The following is a 25,607-nucleotide window of genomic DNA, read 5'->3' as shown; positions in this document are numbered from 1 at the left end:
TGATATTCTTTTATGGGACGTGGGGAGTATATACTAGTGTTTCATCTTGGTGTACACTCGCCTCAACACCAGTTAAAGTTTGTAGTGCACAATACCTCTTTCTATAACTCGGCCATATATGAGATATGTTTTTTTGCTCAAATCTCAGCTTATTACTAGCCCACAATCTACATATAGTTTTTTTTCTTGTTTGGGTGCACGTTCGCTCTATTGATCTAATAAGACATGAGAGTACTCAATGCAACGCTCCTTCTTGCTTACATACACAACATAGAATCTAGATTATTGTTTTTTTAAATCACCAGGACTATTGTTGTTCTCTAAATACGACCTCTGTTTGTTGTGGCTGTGGGAGAAGGAAAAAAGTCTACTTTTTCTCCCTCAATTTTCACAAAAGTCCGAATTTTCTTCCTTAACTTCCAAACAGCGCAAAATTAGATTTCTATTTTATGATTTTTCTGTAATTTACTATGATTTTTCAAAGATTTAGCCGAAAAAATAATAAAGAAAAAAAAAACAAAACCTTCGTGTGGAGTCCAACAAAAATGAATTTTCCATTTTATGATTTTTCAAAGACTTAGCCAAAATAAATAAAAAAATAAAAAGATAAAAGTGCTATCATTGTAGCAAACCCATCATTCATTGTAGCAAAACCGTCTTCAAAACCACTATAAGGAAGTAAAATTCACGGTTTGAAAAGTTTAGGAAGATAAATTGCTCGGTTTTGAAGTTGAAGGAGGAAAAACAGTAGAAGTTAAGGAAGGAAAAGGAGTCTGTCTACCATACAACCATGTGTTTTAGCAGAAGTCAGCACTTGGTTGTTGGCTACAAGTAAAACACATGATTTCCAACAGAGACAAATTTGTGTGTTTTAGCAGAAGCTAGCACTCGGTTATTGTCTGCATGTGAAACACTCACGATCTCCATCAAAGACACATTTGTGTGTTTCAGGTGCCTATAGCACATGAATTCTATCACCTTTTTGATTGAAATCCAGCGGCTGGCTACAAAAGATAAGGTACGCACACTTAAGAGATGTTCTCAGAAAATAAATGCACAATAAATATGATCTTCAAAAATTACAAAACACAAATATGAAAATTGCACATTCCGTATAGTGCAAATAATACATGCTCTTAATGCGATTATACTCATGAACGAGCCTGCTGATAGTACAATTAAACAAGATAGGATGGTGTATTGTGTATATAGAAAGAATGATAAATTGGAACAGAATCACACAAGCATGACCAAAAACCTTGATGACATATACCTGCACACTGCTGCTAGCAGGCTGACTATGCAAAGGCCACAAACATTGTTGCACCTGCAAAGAAAAACATAAAAGTGCAATTTACATATCTCACACTGCTAGATGCTGAAAAGCTTATACATATGAGAGCATACAATTTTTAGAAGCACAAAATAGCCAAAAACAATCTTCACATGAGCCTCCACTTGACAACACAGAAGACAGATGTGTGTTCACACAAATCACAATAATATATGGTGTGTGCTAGCAGAAATCACAAGTGATAAATATATAGTGTGTGCTAGCACAAATCACAAGAAAGTAAAGGACTGACACTTGCAATTTACATTATAGTAGATAGGATATCAGCTAGCAGAAAAGAGACAAAAAACAAGGGAAACGGTTCAAAAACACCATATTGCATATTCTCAAAACTATAATTGCAATGCTAGATAATTGTAATTTATATTACAACAGACTGCAATTATGTAACTGAATCTTTAGGTTGTTTAGTTTATATATATGCTCAAAAGTAGTTCTTTGGTATCACTAAAGTGCTATGGAAAAATAAAAACAGATGGAAAAAATGTGAGATTCAAAAGTCATACCTCATTTATCAAAAAATAAGTGGGCACTAACAAAAGGGCAGGACCAACACAAGCTTACAGATCTTAAAGAATACAGGAAAGTGGATAAACACTACCAAATTTGAATCTACCAAAATTACAAGCTATCGGTAGTATCCACGTAGGTCAATTTTGCTCCATATTAACATATTCACAAATCATAATTTTGTAAAAATTATAATATATCATCAACCAGGTACTAGTAATTAACTCTTCCCAAGTTCTAGAATAGACATTAGTTTGGAGTTCTAGCAAACCCTTTCAGCTTACAAGAGTTAAGCGTATTTATGTGGCTTGTGAACTGTTCAAAGAGACAGAACTACAAATAGTAAGCTAAAAATTCCAGCTACCTGCATAACATCATCTTACTATACCATTTCTTTCTCTTCTATTAGCCCAGTCTTTTGTAGCATTGGATGTAAAATTGTAGTCTACTTGAAATGTAGCAAGATCAATCCATCAGATTGACATTTAAAAAAATTACATTACCAGGTAAAATTTTCATACCTCAACTTTTCTCAGCTCTGAAAACACCAGGTGTTAAGGTGATCTCCAGTTCCCGTGCCAATGATAGCAGAAAATGCAATAAGAGAAAACCTAGCACGAAACAAAAGAAAGATGAGTTGAGCAGCGTGGGTGACTGTTGGGCGTCTTGACACCTTGTAAAGATCCTATTTAGTATAGGATTAGCATACTCACATATAATAAATTTGTTGTCTCTGATAGTCAAGAACAGAGTATAAAGATACCCTATCATATAGACTTACATAGTACAGATTTAAAGGTGTGTTGGCATAAATCACAAGAGACAATTTTTTTCTATGCAAGGACAAAGACAAAAAATAGGAGTGTGTTGCACAAAGCACAATCAACAGATTTCAAGATGTGTTAGCACAAAGCACAAGAGATAATTTTTTTGTATCGAAAGACAAGGACAAAAAATAGGAGTGTGTTGGTAAAAATCACAATTAACATATTTCAAGATGTGTTAGCACAAATCACAAGAGACAATTTTGTTCTATGGAAGGATAAGGACAAAATAGAGGAGTGTGTTGGCACAAATCACAATAAATAGATTTCAAGATGTGTTGGCACAAATCACAAGAGATAATTGTTTCTAGGAAGGACAAAAACAAAAAAGAGGAGTGTGTAGCACAAATCATAATAAACAAATTTTAAGGTGTGTTAGCACAAATCACAAGAGATATTTTTTCTACAGAATGACAAGGAGAAAAAAGAGAAGTGTGTTAGCACAAACCATTATAGAGAAAGTCCAGCAACTTTCTGCACACCATAATTCAACAAGAATTTATAAACATAGAAACAGTAACCTTCTTGTACTGCATAACCTCAAATAGTAGGAAAGCCTAATCACATACGAATGGTACTAGGATTACATAGATAAACTGTAATCGAATAATTTAATTTATAGTATTTGCCTTATTTTTTATCCTAACGAACAATTTTACAAGCAACCATAGTTGTTTTGGTGCTTGCAAAAGACAATATCAAAGGAGGTCTCAACAGGCTACAATACAAGAACCACAAGTTCGACTGTAATACAAATAATAGACTTCCCAAGTACAGTACTCAAACAGAACAAGTTGTGCATATATGACACGCATGTGATGGCACAAAGAATCCCAAAATAGGTTTGATGCAAAAACTTAACTAATACCTATCCTTTCAAAAAGGAAGTCTGGTTAAGGTCCTCTAGCATCTGACCGGTAGATATAACTAACATGATCTTCGATGGAAAGACAACAACAAGAATCTTTGTGGTAAACTCATATTTTTTCTAAATCTAGAATAGCATTCATTTCAATTTATCAGTCACAATTGTAGTATTCTTTTATTTCAATTTAGCAGTCATAACTATAGGATTTGATTCATTTTACATATCGAGGTGGCACCTCACCACTAGTCATGCACATCATGAAGGCCTCATCAAAATAAGAAAATGGTGTGATCCCGACAAACAAATTCAAATACTAGAAACTTACTCATCAAATATGCATCCAACCAAACTAACCACTGCTTGGGCAGGCTTCTTTCCACTAAGCATGCTTGAAGCAGAATTCTTCATTGACATGCTATCTACATCCTGTAAGATACAAGATAATCAAAAAAAGAAAGCAAACAACTTTTTCTATGATAGTGCAACAACAATAGAAAAAGAAAAAGGTAGTCAAGTTTAGTGCAACAAGAACAACAAATAGAGGTGGTACGACTAATAAGGATTAATTGCACATGATGAGAACTACAATTACAGTAACCAATAGCTACAATTTACATTCTTGGTGATTGCAATTATGTAACTGAATGTTTTATTTGTTTGGTTTTCATCAATAGCAGATATTAATAGTAACAGAGCATTTCAAAATTCAGTAGTATATTGTGGATGCATCTTATTTATGTAGTACTACAACAAAACTACCGAAAAGTAGCTTGAGCATATTTTCTAAGCTCTAACATTTTGTGAACTCAAATATAAGTATTTTTGTATTTGAGAAAATTATATATCACATAGAAACCAGCCATCACCTGAAATGTTTCGGCTACTATCAGGACTCCATTTCTGGTTTGTGACATTAACTACATTGAAGACCAATGTTATTATAAAAATCAATCATGTTATAGCTTTGGGAAAGAAGAATATTGTTGATGATACTAATAGTTTACCTATGTAGGATAGGTTGCCAAGTATATGAGGAATCGACTCCACCAGTTCATTCTTGCTAAGGTATCTGAGAAACAATTTGAAACAGAACTCATGGCTAGTAAAGATAAAGAGATCCATAAGCATTGATTCAAGTGTCTCTTTTGTACTCATAGGAGAACAAGAGCCTACGTGATGCCAATCACTTTTGGAATTTTGTCAGCCATTCTATTTTCTTGAAGTGACCTATAAAACAACAATGTAGGGATCAAACGGAAGGATTGCATGGTACATATACATATACATATACATATACATATACATATACATATACATATACATATACATATACATATACATATACATATACATATACATATACATATACATATACATATACATATACATATACATATACATATACATATACATATACATATACATATACATATACATATACATATACATATACATATACATATACATATACATATACATATACATATACATATACATATACATATACATATACATATACATATACATATACATATACATATACATATACATATACATATACATATACATATACATATACATATACATATACATATACATATACATATACATATACATATACATATACATATACATATACATATACATATACATATACATATACATATACATATACATATACATATACATATACATATACATATACATATACATATACATATACATATACATATACATATACATATACATATACATATACATATACATATACATATACATATACATATACATATACATATACATATACATATACATATACATATACATATACATATACATATACATATACATATACATATACATATACATATACATATACATATACATATACATATACATATACATATACATATACATATACATATACATATACATATACATATACATATACATATACATATACATATACATATACATATACATATACATATACATATACATATACATATACATGAGGTCATAAGTCTGCTGACGTGTAGAAGATTTTACTGTAACCACTAATATACCCAAAGTATAGGTGGATGCAAAAGTGACCATATCTTAAAAGACTTCTTGGTAAAAGGCAGTCAGAAAACAAGAATAGAGAGAGCTAGAGCTTATAGATTCTTAAGCTGATTGAGCTTGGAGACGGAGAAGGAGATGTCTCCGTACAACAACAACAAGTTTCCAGACAAAACCCTGCAGCGACAAGAAAAAATAGAATACCAATATTACATTAGTCTATTCTTAGTAAAATCTAAAACTGAAGCTATATTATCCAAATTTGGAGCACCTAGGCATAGAACAATAAATCCTCAAATAAATCTGGTAGCACAATGCAAACTTCCTAGTTTTCTCGAGTTAGCTAAACTACTCTAAATTCCTAGTTAAATTAGAATGATCTGCACTTGACATAATAATAATAGAGGTATTAGTAAAAAAACTACAGAAAAGCAATTAAGATAAGTCTAACAAAAAAGCCAACATATTTGAGAAAGCTAATCATGGATGATCTACAATCAAGATTATGTCATACATTCAAAATAAGCAATGATAACTGCAGGAACTTGACCCATTCAATTTCAAGTAACTAGGCAGTCAAAACCTTCCATGTAACAGAGTAAGAAATATTATGCCAAAAATAGCCCAAAAAATAGCAGAGATTGAAAGCCCTAGTTTGATTTTGGATAATTGATGAAACACTAGTAATAACCTCTATGCTAAGTATGTGTAGACTTAATGAGGTTGGTACATGCCAAGTGATGGAGCAAGAGATGATCATGGTGATGATGGTGATGACCACAAGATGATCAAGTGCTCAACTTGAAAAAGAAGAAAGAGAAAAACAAAACCCTATGGAGATCAAGGCAAAGGTATTGCTTAGGGTTTTGGTTTTGGTGATCAAGACACCATAGAGGGTGTGATCACATTTAGGATCGATAGCCGTACTATAAAGAGGAGAATTCTTTGGCTAAGCGGTTATCAAGTGCCACTAGGTGTCTTGTTCATGTGCATGCATTTAGAACCTAGTGAGCTAATTTAACTCCTTTGAAGAAAATAATTGTGAAATTGCTAACACACGTGCACTTGTTGGTTTACACATTGTGGTGTTGGCACACTTTGAGAAGGAGGTGGAGTTTGAAGAGTAGAGAGAGGATGGGTTCCTCTCTCCCTCCCGCCGAGCTTGCGAGGCGGGATTCGGCGCTTTTTGAGAAAATAAAGTGCATATTTTCTATTGCGCCGGTGGGAAGTTTGGAGAAGTCGCGGGAGTGTTCCTCGCTGAGAAACACTCACCGGACGCTGGCCGTTGAGGCACCGGACGCTGTGGCTGAGCGTCCGGTGTGCTGTGGTGCTAGGGTTAAGCACCGGACGGTGAACACCGGACACTAGGAAGCTTTTGCTCAGCGTCCGGTGCTATCTGACTTTGGTCGGAGTGTTTGACTGGAAGCACCGGACGCTCAGGGAGCGTCCGGTGGTTAGCGTCCGGTGTGCGGGCGTTTTGCAACCCTCTCTGCGCAGGTCCGGTGAGCACCGGACGCTACCGGTGCTTAGCGTCCGGTGACCCGCAGGTTTGTGGAACTCTCTGCGCATGAGTCCGGTGTGCACCGGACGCGTCCGGTGCCAACTTGCTCAGCGTCCGGTGCTCTACAGGTTACCGTTAGACTCTGACACGCGGCTGACGTTGGAGCACCGGACGCTGGTGTTGAGCGTCCGGTGCCCCTTTAAGAGCGTCCGGTGACCCCGAGTTTTGTCCAGTGAAAGAGCCAACGGCTCTATTTGTTTGAGGGGTCTATAAATTGTTGTTGGCCGGCTTAGGGCTTACTCCTTTGGCATTCTAGCATACATAACATCCTTGTGAGCCTAAGCAAACACCTTCCACTCATCTCCTTCATAGATTAAACATCTTTGTGAGATTGGGAGTGATTCCATGTGCATTTGCTTGAGTTATTGCATCTAGTGGCACCTGAGGATCGATTTGGCTGCGGTTTTCTTGTTACTCTTGGTGGTTGCCGCCACCTAGACGGCTTGGAGTAGCGGAGGAGGATTGGCACGAGTTGGTGATTGTTCGTGGCCATCTTCCGGCGATTGTGAGAGGTTTGTGCCTATCTCGGCGGAGAGCCAAAGGCAACATTAGTGGATTGCTCGTGTCATTGAGCTACCTCACTTGTGGGTAGGTTCTTGTGGTGTCCTAGTGAGGACGAGGTTTGTGCTACACCTCTTAGCCACCGAACCACCAAGTGTTGGTCGACACAACGGGGATGTAGCGTGCCGGCAAGCACGTGAACCTCGGGAGAAAAATTGGTGTTTCAATTGTGATTATTCATTGGATTTCTCCCGGTGATTGGACTTCATATTATTGGTTTATCCCCTCTACGCGGCGGTATAAAGATCAAACTATCTCTTTTTATATTTCCGCAAACTAGAGTAGCTTACTTACTTGTATAGAAACTTTAGGTAGCTTTCTAGTGTAAGTAGTGACTTAGCTCTTGTGTGCCTAGTGATCATATCAACTAGAATTGTTGGATAGGTGGCTTGCAAACACCCCGTTAGAACTAGAGCAAAAAGCTTCGCTTTGTTTTATTTACTAACCTCTTGCTCTAGTGAGTTTGTAGAATTTTTTAAATAGGCTATTCACCCCCCCTCTAGCCATATTAGGACCTTTCAAGAGTGCAGTCAAGATACACACTTGTTCTGACATGCCAACCACAAACTTCTTTTCTGGCTATAAAAGTAATGAGTTGTAAAAAATTAGGGAAGATAAACCAAAAAATAATCAAATATAGCAACAAAAAACAAACTAGGTGCCAAAAAATACAAAGTCGTAATGTAAAAAAAGGACTGGGAAACGAGAACTACTTAGCAACCTAACATGAGAGGTAAGATGCAGGCTGTTACAAACTACTAATGTGGAGTTTTTATTGTTGCTTATGAGCTAAAGAAACACAACACCTTCTTATTGCTAGCAGAGTCTTTAGGGAGGCCACCAATGTACTCACAAATCACAGAGGCTATACAATATACTAAAAAATAAGTAGCAGAGAAAATATTCAGTACTTTGTAGGTTTTAGTTATTGGTGGTGATGATGAAGGCTACCAAGGACAAGAAAATATTTAGTTAACCATAGTAAAAATAAAGAACAAAGAGGCATTTAATTTGAGACACTTTTAGATCATGAGAAGCAGAAGTCCAGTTAAGAAGAGTTAACTCTAAGTCCAGTTAAGAAGAGTTAACAGGAGAGTGGCATTTTATACTAAATAAACACCCAAAGGGGAGCCAGTAAGAAACCTATAATGCTTTCTCTTAGAATTGTAAGATGAATGCTTTCTCTTAACAGGTGAGTGTCTAAAATTTAATTGTAAGCTGAACGCTTTCTCTTAGAAGACTAGCTAATAGATAAGTCTGAAATGGGAAGGGGAGCCAGTGAGAAACCTATAATGCAGTCATGGACACTCAACTCTGATTTATTATTATATTATGTTCTAAATCAAGAAAGAGATTTCCTGGCACTTGCTGAACTGAACAAATACAACAAACCAGTACAAAGGAGTAGAGGACAACAAGGCCACAACAATTTTGGTATAATGTAACAAACACACATGCATATGAAAATAGGACAGTACTATGTTCATGCCATTAGAACATAACTGACCTTCAGTAGCAAGGCAAGAGTCTAAAATACATCATCGATAAACTAGGATACAAAAACACACTAGTTCAGATCTCTTGCACTTCCAACAAGCTCTAACTACTTGCAAGCTGGCAAATTAAATCGCACATGTACATAGACAAACACTATCACAATAACACATGCGCCTCCTCCACACATGAATAAACAACACTAGTTTTCATTAGGACAATATTAACATCTCTCAGAAGAATAAAACTTTAGTGTACACACATGCTAGGTGATATAGGAGCAGGACAAGTTAGATTCATCAAATATGCAATTACCTATATATTTAGAAGCAAAGACGTAGAACTGGACAAAGTCTACACAAATTCTTGGAGTAATAAGCCAGAGTCTTACAAATGCATGAACTAATTTAATTAACTTGGTAGATGGGCCTAAACATTGGCATGGCATTCATGGGAATATAGGAGCACATAGTAATATTGATGGGCCAAGACTATACAAATGCATGAAGAAAACCCATCCTTGCACAAGCTTGTTGGCCAGAGTCTAAAATTCCAATCTCAGTCTGTATAGAATTTGCTATTTGCGGGATTACCAAATTCCCTAAAATGAAAAATTCAAAATAGAAAAATCCAATTTAAGAGTTACCAACAAGGATGCTCGTTCTTGGGTTCTACTAGTTGCCCAAACACAAAGAAACAAGAACTAAAATTGGGTTTGCATTGAATGATTGTACCGATGATAAACCATAAATGACAGAGTTGCTGGCTTGACTTGAGGAAAGAAATGATCGCCTCTACCTAAACTCATGTGTACTACTAGTGTCTGACGATGACAGACCAGTACACCACATACAGAGAACACACAAGCCTAAACTTGGAAGTCTGATAGATTCATTCTGAAATAAACTTTGTACGATTTGCAGGCAAAACAATATGCTGATGAAACGACAATGGCATCCCAGAGCACAAGGTGTGGCTCACAACGCTGGACCTATCAGTGGCGGAGAAGGTACTGGAGGCTGTTACTGGCCTCCCATGCATGGCTGGAAACCACGCTAGCCACAGCAGGGATCTAAACAAAAGCAGGAGCAGCGCCGGTCCCAAAGCAGAGATCTAAACAAGAGCAGCAGCGGCGCCGGTTAACAACGCTCGCACTAGCACCAATCGCTCATCGTCTCCCGTGGACGCAAAGAAGAGACCACACCCATGGCCCGCGCAGGCGTCCCAGATGCGAACGAGGGTTTCGCGGCGTCATCATTGGTGCTGGTCCTTGCATCTCCTACACCCATCGAACCCTACCGCCTGCTTACATTCCAAAATCCCCCACCCAGATCCCCATTTCTCTGACCTCAACAAGTATAGATCCACGAAATGCACTCCACAGATTATGAAACATGAATTGACTACACACCTTCGGTAGCACTCCATTCTGGGAGAGCGCGAGTTCGCCGGACAAATCGCCGTAGCGCCAATGAAATCGCCTTGGGCGCGTGTCGCGGGGCAAAGCTTCGAGGGGAAGGAAGAAAGACAAAGGGAAAATGAAACGCTCAGAAGTGGGGAGGCGCAATTTCTAATTTTTCAACAGTACCAAGAAAAATGGGCCTTCCAAATCAGAGAAAGAAACGACGGTGGCAAGGACACACGATGCGCATCCAACGAACAGAAAAACTATATGCCAACACAACAAAAAAACATATGGGTGTGATATAGCATTTCTGCTTGCAAGAAACAACCGGTGAAAACAAGCCTGCACGGTGCCTTGTTGGTCCATTTGGACCCGAGATTGTTGGGGCTCTTGGCGGAAGCTAGGCCTAATGAAAACCTAAAAATATACTCTTCACAAATATCAGCTGCTCTGTAGTCCTCTCAGATGAAATTACAAAATAACTTATAAACTGAGAAAAGTTCACTCCCAACCTGAGTCTTGCAAAAAAATCCTGGCCCAAATCTAAGTAATGGAAAATATTCGGATGGGGTTTAGATTGGGGAGCCGACCCTTGGAATATGAAAGAAAAAAAGAGTAAATTGCTCTGCCAGTCTTTAAGGTATTACGTGTTTTTCATCTAGGTTCTTAAATTATGAAATCATACATCTGACTTCCTAATATATTTAAATGATTTCATCTAGGTCCCTAAACTACGAAATCGCACGTCTAACTCCCTAATATATTTAAATGATCTCATCTAGATCCAAACTATATATAGTGAGGGTTAGAAGCTGACATGATCATCAACATAGATATGATTTAAGCACATGACTCCTGATTTAAGCCTACATGTGCAGCCGCTGGCTCGTCCCTGCTCACCATCACAGCGCCCATGGCATACGATCTGGTCATGTAGGCGACAATGGTGGCCAGTTACGCGAGTGAGCGTAACACCGGATGACCGCAGACCAAGCCTCTCCCCTCCCATGTCTACCTCACCCCGCTCGGCAGCGTAACAGGCCACCATTGCCGCCTACATAATCAGGTCTTATGCGGCGGGTGCTGTGACGATGGTGAGCAGGGGCAAGCCGGCGGCCGCACACGTGGGCTTAAAATCAGAGGTCATATGCTTAAATCATATCTACGTGGATGACTATGTCAGTTTCTAACCCTCCTTATGTGTATTTTGGACCTAGATGAGATTACTTAAATACATTAGTGAGTCGGACGTGCGATTTCGTAGTTTGGGAACCTAGATGAGATCACTTTAAATACATTAGAGAGTTGGACGTGCAATTTCGTACTTTAGGGACCTAGATGAAACCACGTAATACTTTAAGGATCGGTCGTGCAATTTAAAAAAAAAATCAGTGGGGACAGTCACCATGAAGCAGGCGTGAGCGATTATGTTGTATAAATTTAGGAGTAATAATTGGAAAGAAAAAACTATATATCTCAAATGCACTGAATGGTTTTGTATGTACACGTGTCGTGAATGCATGATAGGTTTTCTTCATTACTGTCTGTCTGTCTCATATAGACTGTCCCCACTGACCCCCCCCCCCCCCCCCCCCCCCCTCGAAATATAGAGACTTATCTAGCAGAAAGCGAGTTTCGATAGGTCGGTTAATGTGTTGGCCTATCATCCCTCCACAGCTTTGGAGCCCAGCCACATATAAACCATAAACGTACTAGTGCTTTTGTACCTTTGATTTGGTGCTTGAATCAGTGATCGAGATGGCTTCTTGAGAAAGATTGAAAGCACACAAAATCCTAGCGTGTTCAACCGCAAGTCAATATAAGGTTCGGTGTTCGTTTCTCGGTTGTACTGTAGGACGAAGGCTCATGTACGTTGATCAGGTCGGTATCACAAGATTTCCTGTCGCCCCTTTTTCTTTCGTGTAATTTTAACACCATTCAAGTTTTATCTAGACTCAAGTGGCTTTGGTTGCATGTAAAAGTACTGTCTCCTACTCTCCTTCGGTCCTTCCTGGCGGAATATGTACCTATGCCCACCTGATTAGATTCTCTCTAATTTAACCTCACCAGATCGACTTTATATGGCCAGCATTAGGCTAATTATTACTTTTTTTATGGTAGGCGAGGAGGTATCTGTGCTAACAGCAAGGTGTATGTACTGACTTTGTTATTTTGCATGTGGACTATGTTTTCAAAAAAAAAAAAAGCATGCATGTTCTTTGAGAAAAAAAATATAGATATGCTTCATACAGAAGGATGGGCTGTCATTTTTTTCCCTTCTAATTTATCACCTCCCCGGCTATGTTATTAGATTCCCAGAACCTTAGGAACCAACTTTCAGGACGAGATGATGCTGGCAGCGACTTCGACAACACAGAACTCCCGGCAGGTCTCTACGACATTGCACCCATAGAAAAAACCTACAAATGCCCAAGTACGAGTACTATTATTTTACTAGTATTAGTTGCTGACATTTCCAAGCCGCCACCTGCTCAACTTGTCTTCTTCGTTAGTTAAAGCTAAACCAACCGAAAAGAAAAGAAGCTAATTGACATCTACTGATAATACCAGTACTTGTCGGCATGGCAAAAAAAAAAGAAAAGAAAAAAAAACTAGAGCACTCAGGAACATGCATTCTCTATCCATTCACGCCATGATTAACTTGCTGGAGATTATATTCTTTGAACTGGTTGTTAGAGAGTGCCAACTTGCTGCAGCATTTTATAGCGAAAACCGCCACTTGAAGTGATTTGGCAGATCCTACGATGATAGGGAAAAATTTAGAAACATATCGCCACTCCAGTTTTTTTAGCGCTTCAAAATAACTCCAACGACCATGTCTCTTTAGAGCAACTCCAAGAGAGTTGGTAAAAATGGATGACTAAATTCAAGATTTAGCCAACCTCTAAAATAGAAAATCATGTAAAAAAAATAAAAATCTCCAACAGTCTTTCTATACAACAAATCATATAGCTAGCGAGACATGTATGCTATATTTACCATGCGAGAACTCCGGGATAGATGACTTGCTATTTTAGCAAACCAAATACAATAGCTGTTGGACTCTTTTTTCTCTCCCAAAATAGTCAAATATAGAATACATAACATGGATAGCTCTTCTCTTGGAGTTGCTCTTATATATGTACGAGCTGCACCTACTAACTACGTTACTACGTAGACCGAGTGCTTGACTTGCTTAGTCGTCGATCAGCAATTATTGTAAGGGATTTGTGTATTTGGGTCTCAACTCTCAACGCACTGCTGCGTCCCAATGATTAATTTAACTTCTCAGAGGGCTCTCTGTATGACCATTGACAAATTCCAAACCATGGCATTGTAACATCCACCAAAGGCCCTTCTCTATCCTGCTGCTTGTATAAAGCTCTACCTATAGCAGAAGAGGCTTTCGGCTGTGCTCGTTGCACAAACGATATATAAGAAGAACAAATCGGTAACCACAAGCATTACGTATATATCTAGAGAGTCAACCTTGCAACGCGATGAAGGTTAACATTTAAATTTTCTTGATCCCTCCCTCGATTTTTCTATGGTCAATTAACTGTTCTTCTCTGCATCATCATCGTCAGATAGTGCTTAAGGTGGCCATCACCTGCAAGAAGTGCAAAACCTGCGTCCTTGGGATCGCCTCGAAAGTTAAAGGTAAATTTATCCTCTCTCCCTCGCCATGGACAATCTTTTATTTCTGTGTATACGTTTGTCATTCAAGGGTGTTCATGTCTGGTTGGTCGACAATTCGACATGGATGCTAGCTTTGTGTGGTCATGAGCTGACTGATAACGGTGCCTACAGGGATCAAGTCCCTGACATACGACGAGGAGAAGAGCACTCTCACGGTGGTCGGAGACGTGGACGTGGTGGTCATCGTGGAGCATCTGCGCAAGGCGAAGCATCCGGCAGAGGTGGTGTCGGTGATCGACGAGAAGAAGGAGAAGGAGGCCGAGGAGGCGAAGAAGAAGAAGGAGGCCGAGGAGAAGAAGAAGAAGGAGGAGGAAGAGAAGAAGAAGAAAGAGGAGGAGGAAGAGGAGAGGAGGAAGAAAAGGTGCTGCCTTCCGCCTCCGTGCACGCCGTGCCCTCCGCCGCCGTGCCCGCCGCCGTACCCGTACCCGTACCCCAAGCCGTGCTACATCCCCGTCGAGGACGAGTACCCCGGGCCCTGCACCATCGTCTGAGACTGTTGAGAGAGGAACGCCATGACCAGCCATATCAGCTCTTTCAGCAGAAGGCACTTGAGTTTCCTGCGTCAGTTGATCATCGATTTGGAATTGGTTTCCATGCACATTCTCTTTCTGTCCTTTTGATTCTAGCGTGGTCTTTCTCCATCATTCAGCTTGTAGATTGATGATAGGTGTCTGAATGATATGATGCAATGGACACATTCAGGTAAGTGCTATGTGTACAGCTTTGTAACAAGCTTCCAATTGAGTTTCAACTTTCAAGATTAATTAAGATGCCATTGCAAGAAATTCCAAGCATCCGAACTTCTTTAAGACAGAATTTTAGGCCTTGATTGTTTTTTCTTTACAAGTTGGGAGTCGGTAACGAATTACCTCGAGATGGGTTCGCCCATTCCCACCGGACAAACTCGTAGATAAGCAGCCTGGATCACAAAAATAAAGTAAGAAAAAGTAAAATAAAAAAAAGGTGGAGGAGGACAGGTAGGCATTGTCAAGCTTCCCGCAATGTCAAAAGTTGAATAAACTATATCAATTTGTCATTGATATATGTTATAACTTAATAGAATTTTTACGGTAATTGAATATGAATCGGTTGTCTTCTTTTCTCGGAGTCACCCATTTTTCCGCAGAATATGAATCAATTCTCAAGTCACAAACTAACATGATATAAAAACTCGATGATTTTCTTGGCAAAGTTAAGACAGTGGCAGAGGAGGTTAAGCCAGGAAGAAAGGCATGACCCTCCCATAATCTTAAACTTTCTAAGGAAATCACATGATCTTGGTTAATAAATTTGTAAAAATAGAATCTAGAAGATGGCTTAGAGTTTGTTTGGATTCTCTGGTCTGAATTTTAGTTGGCTAAAGTCGAGGACTAAAACTTTATACTACTTTAGTATTGTGTCGTTATGAGATTATCTATAGTATTTTAGATAATTTATTTGGCGCCTCAAGAGTTAAAGTGGTAAAGTCATGAGATCCTAACATGACCTAGAGATTAATATTCGGGAATTTTGACCAATCCGTTCCATCATATTTTTTTTTATTTTAAATTTACAAAAGCACCTTTCATGCCATGGCAAATAGATTTTGGCACTAGCACGAATAAACAAGGCCTTCCATATCATAAATAACACACACAGATGCGAAACATGGTGTCAAATGATTGGAGCGTGTTTACCTAGATTTGCAAAATAACAATATCTCTACGTTTTGTTGATTTGTGGTACATGCTGGATGCATAATAAATGGATGCAGTCCTGGTGGCGATGCAAATCCTCCTATAGCACATTATAATGTGTAGCCACCTAGACAGATTCAACTGTTTCCTATTATACAAAACAACTCTCTTTATCGCCGTGATTTAATTACTTGGTGGGTACGTGGTATCCAGGAGACCTGGACATGTAAAGTAGTATATATGACATCATAATTTTCTTTCTGAATCAAGTAATAATACCATAAAGTTAACAATCTCTACAAAAAATATATTATACTGTACTACCTCTATCTAAAAAGAATGTAACTCAGATAAAATTTTTTATAAAATTATCTAAAGTTTGTTTGATCAAATATATATAAGAAATAGCGTTTACGACACCAAATAGCTATACTAGAAAAATAAAATCTCATAACAAATCTAATAATAACTATTTGGTAATCATAAATATTAATACTTTTATATATAGCTAATCAAGCTTAAACCATTTTTATTTAATTTAAATACTGTATATACTAGAATTAATAGGAGGAAAAAAATAGCCACCGGCTTATTATAAGCCGCTTATAAAAGTATACACCTGAATACCTCTGCATCCCTGGGCCGCCGTATCTTGGTGCCTCCTGCACTCCAAAGTCCCAAAGTCCAAGCCCACTTTTCTCTGTCCCTCTCCTAGGAGACCGAGAGAGCACCGTAATGGCGCCCCCCTGCGGCGACGCGGCGGCGGCAGCCGAGCTCACCAGCACGCGCATCAGCGAAGGAGCCGGGCTCCCTCCGCTTCCTCCTGGACGGTACCGACTACCGACCATTCTTTCACTCACTTTCTGATTTCTTGACGAACGCTTTATGTCAGCCTTCAACCGAGGGTTTTGGGTTTGTTCGCGCAGGGGAAGCGTCGGCGGCAATGCGGGTGAGGGAGAGGAGGAGGGTGATACGAACAAGAAGGCGAGGAAGGAGAAGGCTGGTACGCAGCGGATCGCCGGGTGGGGGCTTCGCGAGTTCAGCAAGATAGGTGAGACGTCGCGCCTCGCCGAAAGACCATTTTGCGGCTTCTGTTCTCGACAGAAGGCCTGTAGGTGTAGTCGTGGCATCGAGCCGTTCGGGGAATCGGTGGGGAGCAAAGTTTCTACTTAATCCAATTTTGATCTAGTAGCTGTACAGAATTTGTGTAGGGTTTCTGTTGGGAAATTGTCCTCATGAGGTGGAAAATCTGAACCTTAAGCTAGCAGCCCTCTGAATCTTTGCTTTTGGTGTTAAGAACTGTGAAATCTTGAATCATGTTAGCCTGTAGTCCTGTCTAGAAGATAACTTGGTGTAATCCCACAAGCATATAGTGGAGGAGATTTGGCTGGGTATCGTGGCTACACAATGCCTCACCTTAAGGTTTGGGGAGCCATGACCAACTGTGGCAGGTCTTTGGTTAGTAGCCACAACTTAAGTTGTGCCAATCATATCTTCACTGGGACCCTACTGTCATTGACTCATTTCTTGCCAATTACTCTCTTCATTCCAAATTAGATGTTGTCGCCTTTCTAGATACTTACCTTTTGCTATGCACTTAGGTATACGTTATGTCTAGATACATAGTAAAAGCAATGCATCTAGAAAAGTAAAAACATCTTATAATTTGGAATAGAGGGAGTACTACCAAAGTTGTGGTGGCCTTCTTGCCCACCACGGTAACTGTGACAGCTTGGTGAAGGAATGGATCAAGAAGAAACAAGTTATCTAATCTCCTCACCTGTTCAATCTCCAATCTCACCTCTGTTGGGCAGCCAGGCAACAATCCTGGCGCCACCCCTACCTAGAACTAGCTACAATCTGAGAAATGAGAAGTCAGGGGCCTGCCAAGCTAGGAGTAGTCCAGGCCCTTGACAAGCAGCGGAAGCAGATGATTTGGCCGAGAACTTGGCTTTATTAATCTGGCTAATCCTAGAACAATGGCAGCAGCAGAGCCTGACGCCCTCCTTATAAAAACTCTACCTCTGCTTATCCCTCTTCGCTTAGCCAGCCCTTAGTTATAACACTTAATGGCCGGCTATCACGTAACAGAGTCAACAACCAAACGCATACAGATCCTAAACCCAAACGCATGCAGATCTTAAACTAAGCGCATGCAGATCTATCGTTTAGCCAAAGCCACTAAACAGATAACTATGGCTATTTTTAGCCACTAACAGTTGCTGATGCCTTCATCTTCTTCTTGCTGTATTGCTTCCCAATGAAAGCGTCCACAACATGGTTGCATTTGGAGCATGCTATGTTGGGTGATGCAGGTACCTTTTTGGTGTATGTGATGTCTGTGCAACATGATTCATCCACCAGACTCTTTTGGTTTACAATTTACTCGTGCTAGGACATAGGAGTAGTGTAATAGAATATTTGTTATGATAAATGTGAAGCAAAAGTACATAGGGAGTAGTTTAATTGAAATATTTATGTTTCGCAATTAGCACTTGTGTTAGATGTTTTGCTTTGAGGATGCAAGATGTAACCATCATTTGATTTGACATTGCAGTTTCTAAAAAAGTTGAGAGCAAAGGACGGACTACTTACAATGAGGTATTCTCTTATATATGTATCCCTTAAACTCACTAACGGACCAGGTTTCATAATGACGACTGCAACAGCAACAAAACCTTCGAAGCCAAGCAGGGGGTAGGCTAGAGATGAAACCCAACTTGAACCACCAACCTAAAGAAACAACTCAAATGAAATGATAAGGCACTAATAACATTACTATTATTATTAAATGACAATTCTTCGGGTATTTTCCATCATGTCAACTCTCTTTTTGCTGCCTCCTCCCATGTCAGGTTCAGCCACCCCTGCCTGTCCTTCGATTATTATCTTCCCTTGGGATTCCGCTATGCACCGGTGCCTCTAGGTGGGCCTTTGTTGGATATGTCCAACCCATCTCAACCAGTGTTGGACAAGTTTTCCTTTTGATTGGTGCTAACCCTAGCCTGTCACATATATTCCGAACTGGGTTCTTCCTTGTATGACTACAAATCCAACATAAACATGCATTTCTGCAACTCTCTACTGTTGAAACATGCCATTTTCAGTAGACTTTATAGATAAAATTATCGATAGAATGTTGATTATATCTAGATTTTTTTTAGTTTATATGCATTATCCTACTTTACAGTGTTTATTTCAACCTGTGGCCAAGATGAACTCTAAGGTCTCACAGGCATATGATGCATCCTAAATGCCTGATATAAAATCATTAGCGTGTTGTATAAATGCTGAAAGGTTAGCCCTGGTGTTAGCTGGTTGTAAGGATTTTTCTAGTTTTTCTTTTCCCTTGATATATAAATTCTGTATTTCCGTTGAAGTTCAATGGGAATGGGGAGATTCCTCGTGTTGAAGAAAATAAATAAATGCTGAAAGGTATCTCCAAAATACTACATTGGTAGTTTAGTACTACATATTTTAGCATCACCTGTGATTTTTTTTCTTTCCCATTTGATTTGTAAGGTACCTCAACTAGTTACTGTCTTTTCCAGGTTGCAGATGAAATTTGTGGGGAGCTGAAGCTGACTCTTATTGGTCAAGAGGTTATTTCGTATTATTATGTTGCACAAATTTTACTCCCTTGCCCCCCCCCCCCCCCCCCCCCCCAAAAAAAATGCTGATCGAAAGAAAACAAACTTATTGGTGTAGTTTGATGAGAAGAATATCAGGAGGAGAGTGTATGATGCTTTTAATGTGCTAATCGCACTACGTGTTATTACAAAAGACCAAAAGGAGATAAAGTGGATGGGCTTGTCTAACTTCCAATATGAATACATAAAGTTGGAGGTCAGTATTTGTGCTTTGCAGTGGCAGATAAATAATGATTGAGGAGGACTTTTATGTGATTCCTGTCTTGTTATATTTCAAAGGAAACTCGCAAAGAACTCATGATTAGGGTTAAGAACAAGAAAAAACTTCTCCAGGAAATTGAACGACAGGTAAGTTGTTTGTGAATCTAGCGAGTAGCATTAGCTCTTCTTTGCTTTTTTTTTGTTGAAGTAAAAACTCTGCTTTGCTTTCATTTAGAGATGTAACTACTGCTTTCTAATTGGGGTAGTTACTATTGTCTCATGATTCTTCCTTGTTTATTTCAAGTTTGATGACCTCCAGAATATCAAGTTTCGCAACCAGTTACTACAGAGGCCAGCAGAGAGTGCGAATGGTATCTGCCTTCCATTCTTATTGGTCAAGGTATTTTTCTTGATCTACAGCTGTCGAAAAATATCTAACCTTCAAAAGCAGCTTGCAAATCAGCTGTAATATCTGGATGTGCATAGATTGGGTTTCTATGTGTATCAAATGTTCAACCTACTATGGTTGACTTAGATGGTCCAGTCCAAACTTGTGTCATTGCATGTTTCAAATGTTCAATTAAATATTGTTCACATAGATGGCCTGATCTAGACTTGTTTATGGAAATATCCTACCAGCTACCTGACTTGAAATGTGGATTACTACAACTGTGCTAGGATTAGGCACTTTGGATAGTAAAATTATTCGATTTCATGGCATGAATACTGTATAGTAATAGTATAAAATCAATCTGTCATATATAAATGGTTTTGTTGGTTCAGAACTCAGGAGACACATGCAAACTCAAGTACAGTAGTACACGTGGTGAAAAGCAACAAACGCAGAACACACCAGGCAGCAGATGAATTTGATGTTTCTTCTGAACACATCTCAAAGAAACATAGCTACATATAGAGATAAAGGCAGCACCTAGCTGATTCCACATTGCTTGCTGGCTAGTCCACACAGGTTTCTGAGTTCACATTGACCTCAATCTACTTGGTGACTTGAGTAGCACACGACTCTTTGACTTATACGCATGCACGCAAAAGGGCTCATACCTCCTGTTTGCTTATCAACAAGTTTAATAATTTTATAACGTGCTGGACCTTTTTTTATAGTCTAGTAGGTAGTAATTAGTAGCATTTATTTTTGAACAGGCATCCAGAAAAGCAAGGGTGGAAATTGAGATTTCAGAGAACTCAAAGTTTGCTGGTTTCGACTTCAACTGGTATGTCTCTCATTGCTACCAGAATTCAAAACTGATGCTCCCTCCGAATTAACATGTCTTGATCCTAACCAAATACTCTCCACTCCATTTTTCAGTACACCATTCACCTTGCATGACGATGTCTCAATCCTTGAAGCGATCAGGTGTAATAATAATAGCATAAAAAGAGCTAGCTAGCTAGCTTCGGCACTCATCATTGGATGATCGAGAATGTGATTTGATCTGTTGACAGTGACAAAACTGATATAATCAGTTCCTTTTGCACAGCCATTAGTATGCGTAGGTAAATATATAGTATGGAAACTTGACCTAGTCCTCAAATCAGCCTTTCTGGCTTGTGAAGATTTAGCCTGCAAATTTTGCCCCTTTTTGCGCCTAGCAGGTTATTAGGTCTGAGATAGATTAGTCTCATATATAATGCTATGTATTAAATTGAGTATAGCTCCTATTCGAAAGCTTGTGTACAAGCTTTGCTGGTTATCATGATGTTCTTGTGCTCTGCCCTTGGCAAATCATGTACTCCCTCCCTTCCAAATTATAAGACTTTGGCTTTTCTAGATGCATTACTTGAACCATGTGTCTAGATATAGAATGCATAGTTATGTATCTAAAAAAAAGGCCAGAACCTCTTGTAATTTGGATCGGAGGGAGTATTTCTTAGCTGCACTGACTGAGAATGTATCTTCCCTTCAACATATATCTGCCTCTTAGTTCCTGCGGTCCCCTGTGAGGCATATGCTAATCTTTTTGTAATCCTTTTCTGGTACATTGTTTTCCAGAGTAAAAAAAATGTTTTAAGTAGGAAACATTTTTTTTATTCGAACCCTACCATTCCCCTAAGTTTTACCTGATGGAGAGCGAAGGCGTGGAAGCTACTCCCTTTGTTCCAACAAATTACTCTCTTTGTTCCAACAAATTATAAGATGTTTTGGTTTTTCTAGATATATTGCTTTACTATATATCTAGATATAATGTATAGTTAAACACATAGAAAAAAATTTAGAATGAAGGTAGTATTTAAAATCATGTAATGTAACGCAAGCAAGCAGTAGATCTCAGCATGGCAAATGATCCGAAACTGAAAGATTGCTCTAGTTTCATGACAGCCTATTTGTTTTGGCTTCTTTTTAGATATATATCTAGACATAGACATAGAGTACATAGTAAAACTTAGAGCCTGTTTGGTACAGCTCACAACAGCTTTGAGCTGTTTTTTTTTTGCCAAACACTTATTTCTAAAACAGCTTCATGGGTGAAGCTGTTTTTTTCCTCCTCTCACAAAGACATAAGTTGGATGAAGCTGGAAAAAAGTAGCTTATTGCAGCTTCTTCCTCATTTCTCTCTCTCAACTATGCATGAAGTAGTTGGTGAAGCTATTTTGCCAAACACTTTTTCCAAAACAGCTCAGCTTCATCTAGAAAGTCACTCATGAAGCTATTTTCTAAAAAAAACAGCTTCACTAGTGAAGTTGAGCTGTGCCAAACAAACCCTTATTTATCTATCAAAATATCTTATAATTCAAAATGGAGCATGCGGCTGAGCAAGGGGGCTCCCACGTTGCCATCCTGAGCTGCGGGCGGGCCACCACCACGCCGAGCTACGAGCAAGCCGGCCTTGCGCCCCCTTGCTGGCCACGGGAGAGAAGAGAGAACTAGCAAGGACTAAAGTGATTCACTTACATGTGGTCCTGCATGCAAGGAAGTTAAAGGGGATGCGATTTTTTCTCATCTGATAAAGCAACATTTTCTCAAAATTAGAATTCTAATGTTCTCAATCTCCAAAAATAACTTTCTGACAAAGCTGCTGCCACTGGCAATCTCTTCCTGAAGTGCGTGCCAATAGAAACAATCGAAAACAGCTATGATAATTTTGATATAAAAAAAGGGTATTATAAAGTAAAGTAGAGCTTAAACAATCGGATAGGAAGCTAGAATCCAGATGTTAGTTAAATACTTCAGAAAGGAAACAACGTGTAGTCCAGCCTTAACACGTTATCCTTTGTAGCAAATACTCCTAGTTACCATGGATTATCCCACCTTTTGCACAAATGGGAGTTCCGTAATAGAATAGAACATGTGTAATGGAGTAATATATTTTGTCCAGCTGAAGAAATCTGGACACACCAGAGAACAGCTATATTTAAATTTTTCTGACTTTAGTTTTACAACAATGAAGTGAACAACAACAGAAACGGGGGGAGAAGAGGTGGCCACTCTAGTCAGTAGTTTAACTGCTAATACAGAGCAAGCGCATAGACATAGAAGATAGCAGAAAAGGTATGAACAGACCATTTCAATAGAGAACTTGGCAAGCTGTCGAGATCCTTGAATAGCATATGTTGCCCAAAATTGGTGAAATTTGATGAAAAGCTGCCACGAATCCATGATAGTGATTTCTCAAGAATCCTAGGTGGCGGCGACAGGCTCAGCATTTGGAACATACCAACCACGGAGTATCTCGATGGCCTTCTTCCTCCTCGCCAGTCGAGACTTACGATGGTTCCCGGTGTTCCTATGCATGGCACCAACCTTCACTGTCTTGTCGATGGCTTTGTATGCCTCAGAGATCAATTTCTCTATTTCGATTATTTCTTCAGGTTGGGCATCAGGTTTCTTCCTAAGCTTTTCAAGAGCTCTTAAGACCTAATGAAAGAGCAAACGGTTTATGATCGTTTTTCAGAGAAGAGTATGCAATACTTCACTGTGTACAAAAATGATGAAGATATTGGTTGCCACAGGAGAAGTGGAATTTCATATTCTCATCCCCATTGACTATTATCAGTTTCATTTGTGTCATAAGATTCATCACATCAAACACAAAACAACTATTTGTTCACGCACAAGATAACCAGGGAATGAAATTCATTAACTTTCCTTGAGCTGTTTTTTCCCTTTGATGGCAATGATTATAAATAATAACAAAATATTTACTTCCATGTATACTAAAATAATGAGCTGACATTCTGATATTCAACTAAAGTCAAATCAATCTACATTTTTTATTTTTTTCATACCGTTTAACTCTACAAATATCTAATCTAGACTAAAATACTCAGACTGTTCAATTCTCCTGTCTTCCATGCCCCTCAATCAATAGTTCAATACACATTAGCCTGTGATAAATACCGGCTGTTAATCAACCCAATCTGCCAAAGCAAACCAAAACCCCCAAAAGGTCAGCTAAGGACAGCACTTCGATTGGGATGTATGATTCACAAATCAATCCCTTATAACAAGCTGATTCACATACTATTATCAAGCTAATTCAACAAAATGTACCGGCACTACAATCTTGCAAGAGCTTCTCCAAAGCTAATCTCCCTTTCTAACTGCATTATGCCACTTAAGCATTTCTTATCTCACAATGCGATTAAATTTCTGGCGAAATTATAAGCAACAAGGAGAGAGTCATATAGTCGCTGCCACTAAGCATAATCACTCATTCAGACAGGTACCTTTTTCATCCTGGTGCGCATCTCGGCCTTGCGCGCGTGATTGCGGATGCGGTGCTTGTCGTTCTGGCGCTCCCTCTTCTTGACCGAGTCCGGCTGCCGCCCTGTCGTGGCCTCGCACACCACCTCCAGCCCCCGCCGTCTCAACCTTCCCGCGGACGACGTTGAAGTCGCCGCCCAGGTCCCGTACCCGCCTGAAACCGCCATTCCCAACACAAGAGCCGATGAGTAAGCACAGGGGCATTGTCGAGCCGTCGAGGAATTGGAACCTGAGGTGCCGGATGAACCGTACCGAGTGGGGAGGCGAAAGGAAGGGAGGCAGAGAGACGGGCACGTGGGGAGAGGGCACGGAGCGAGAGAGACGTGGGGATCCGGGTGGGGGAAGGGAGGGAGGCGCAGAGGGAGGAGAGGGAGAAGAGCGGGGAGGTGGTGGCGGTGGCGGTGGCCATGGCTGCCGGTGGGAGGAGTTCGAACGCTTCTCGTGCCCGTGCAGATGGGCGTTATCTTATCCGGGCCGCCGAGCAGGGTATGAAGGCGGACGGGGGAATTGCGCAATCGACCCGCCAACACGGGATCAGAAAAATCGAGAGGGAGGTAAGAGTGAGAGAGAAACAGGAACACATATTGTTTGTGCATTTTAACTTTTTAAGGGCTGGTTCCTTTAACGTGGAATGGTTTCTCTGGAATTATTCCAGCTAGAATGATAGGCTTATTTGTACTTGATATGGATCAGCTGGAATAGTTTCCGGCCTCAAAACCGGTCAAACGAACGAGGTCTAAGTAAAAACATCTCAAGTTTAACAAAAAAATGTAGAGAGAATTATAAAAAATTATAACATCAAATATATATACTATAAAAATATAATTAATAAAAAATCTAGTGATATATAGTTGGTATTATAAATATTATTATTTTATTATATAAATTTGATCAAATTTAAGAGGTTTTGTATCTTCAAGAAAGTTTAAATGACTTTATAATTTAAGATGGATGGCTGACTATGATCCACGGACCATGAAGGTTCATGTGAATTTCAATGTTCATATGCACAATAAACAA

At 39.3% G+C, this 25,607-nt stretch overlaps 3 protein-coding genes and 1 long non-coding RNA gene across 6 annotated transcripts; 2 read left to right on the top strand and 2 right to left on the bottom strand.

Annotated features, from left to right (window-relative positions):
- On the bottom strand, positions 650 to 4,946 carry LOC110433947. 3 transcript variants are annotated; one of them, XR_002451401.1, is made up of 7 exons: positions 4,730 to 4,946; positions 4,561 to 4,655; positions 4,423 to 4,473; positions 3,882 to 3,982; positions 2,386 to 2,475; positions 1,274 to 1,327; positions 650 to 1,004 (listed from the first exon to the last, which is right to left on the bottom strand). It is a non-coding gene; the product is annotated as an uncharacterized LOC110433947 (long non-coding RNA). The 3 variants fall into 3 exon arrangements; XR_002451400.1 differs by having other exon boundaries at positions 4,561 to 4,625; positions 4,730 to 4,944; XR_002451399.1 differs by having other exon boundaries at positions 4,561 to 4,942.
- On the top strand, positions 13,851 to 15,122 carry LOC8068016 (heavy metal-associated isoprenylated plant protein 2). The gene is made up of 3 exons (XM_021455306.1): positions 13,851 to 14,144; positions 14,226 to 14,298; positions 14,449 to 15,122. Exons 1-3 carry the CDS (start codon positions 14,139 to 14,141, stop codon positions 14,826 to 14,828), a joined length of 459 nt encoding a protein of 152 aa, XP_021310981.1. The 5' UTR covers positions 13,851 to 14,138; the 3' UTR covers positions 14,829 to 15,122.
- LOC8061864 (transcription factor-like protein DPB) lies at positions 16,652 to 21,579 on the top strand. The gene is made up of 9 exons (XM_002458270.2): positions 16,652 to 16,843; positions 16,940 to 17,064; positions 18,571 to 18,614; positions 19,565 to 19,615; positions 19,722 to 19,859; positions 19,943 to 20,011; positions 20,169 to 20,264; positions 21,026 to 21,096; positions 21,192 to 21,579. Exons 1-9 carry the CDS (start codon positions 16,749 to 16,751, stop codon positions 21,271 to 21,273), a joined length of 771 nt encoding a protein of 256 aa, XP_002458315.2. The 5' UTR covers positions 16,652 to 16,748; the 3' UTR covers positions 21,274 to 21,579.
- LOC8068015 (30S ribosomal protein S20, chloroplastic) lies at positions 23,171 to 25,143 on the bottom strand. Its single transcript, XM_002456094.2, has 3 exons — positions 24,840 to 25,143; positions 24,551 to 24,741; positions 23,171 to 23,738 (listed from the first exon to the last, which is right to left on the bottom strand). The coding sequence occupies exons 1-3, from the start codon at positions 24,994 to 24,996 to the stop codon at positions 23,502 to 23,504; spliced, it is 585 nt and encodes a 194-aa protein (XP_002456139.1). The 5' UTR covers positions 24,997 to 25,143; the 3' UTR covers positions 23,171 to 23,501.

The sequence above is a fragment of the Sorghum bicolor genome, chromosome 3 (assembly GCF_000003195.3).
Source record: "Sorghum bicolor cultivar BTx623 chromosome 3, Sorghum_bicolor_NCBIv3, whole genome shotgun sequence".
NCBI classification, from domain to species: Eukaryota; Viridiplantae; Streptophyta; class Magnoliopsida; order Poales; family Poaceae; genus Sorghum; species Sorghum bicolor.
The sequence above is the reverse complement of the archived record's forward strand: the minus strand, read 5'-3'. Positions and strand labels throughout refer to the sequence as shown.

Excerpts from the sequence above, each read along its gene's own strand:
- LOC8068016 (XM_021455306.1), top strand. Across the intron at positions 14,299-14,448 it reads GATCGCCTCGAAAGTTAAAG|GGATCAAGTCCCTGACATAC; the intron begins GTAAATTTATCC and ends CGGTGCCTACAG.
- LOC8061864 (XM_002458270.2), top strand. The coding sequence starts at position 16,749 with ATGGCGCCCCCCTGCGGCGACGCGGCGGCGGCAGCCGAGCTCACCAGC. Across the intron at positions 16,844-16,939 it reads CCTCCGCTTCCTCCTGGACG|GGGAAGCGTCGGCGGCAATG; the intron begins GTACCGACTACC and ends TTGTTCGCGCAG. Across the intron at positions 17,065-18,570 it reads TCGCGAGTTCAGCAAGATAG|TTTCTAAAAAAGTTGAGAGC; the intron begins GTGAGACGTCGC and ends TTGACATTGCAG.
- LOC8068015 (XM_002456094.2), bottom strand. The coding sequence starts at position 24,996 with ATGGCCACCGCCACCGCCACCACCTCCCCGCTCTTCTCCCTCTCCTCC. Across the intron at positions 24,742-24,839 it reads TCCTTTCGCCTCCCCACTCG|GCGGGTACGGGACCTGGGCG; the intron begins GTACGGTTCATC and ends TGGCGGTTTCAG. Across the intron at positions 23,739-24,550 it reads TGCGCACCAGGATGAAAAAG|GTCTTAAGAGCTCTTGAAAA; the intron begins GTACCTGTCTGA and ends CTCTTTCATTAG.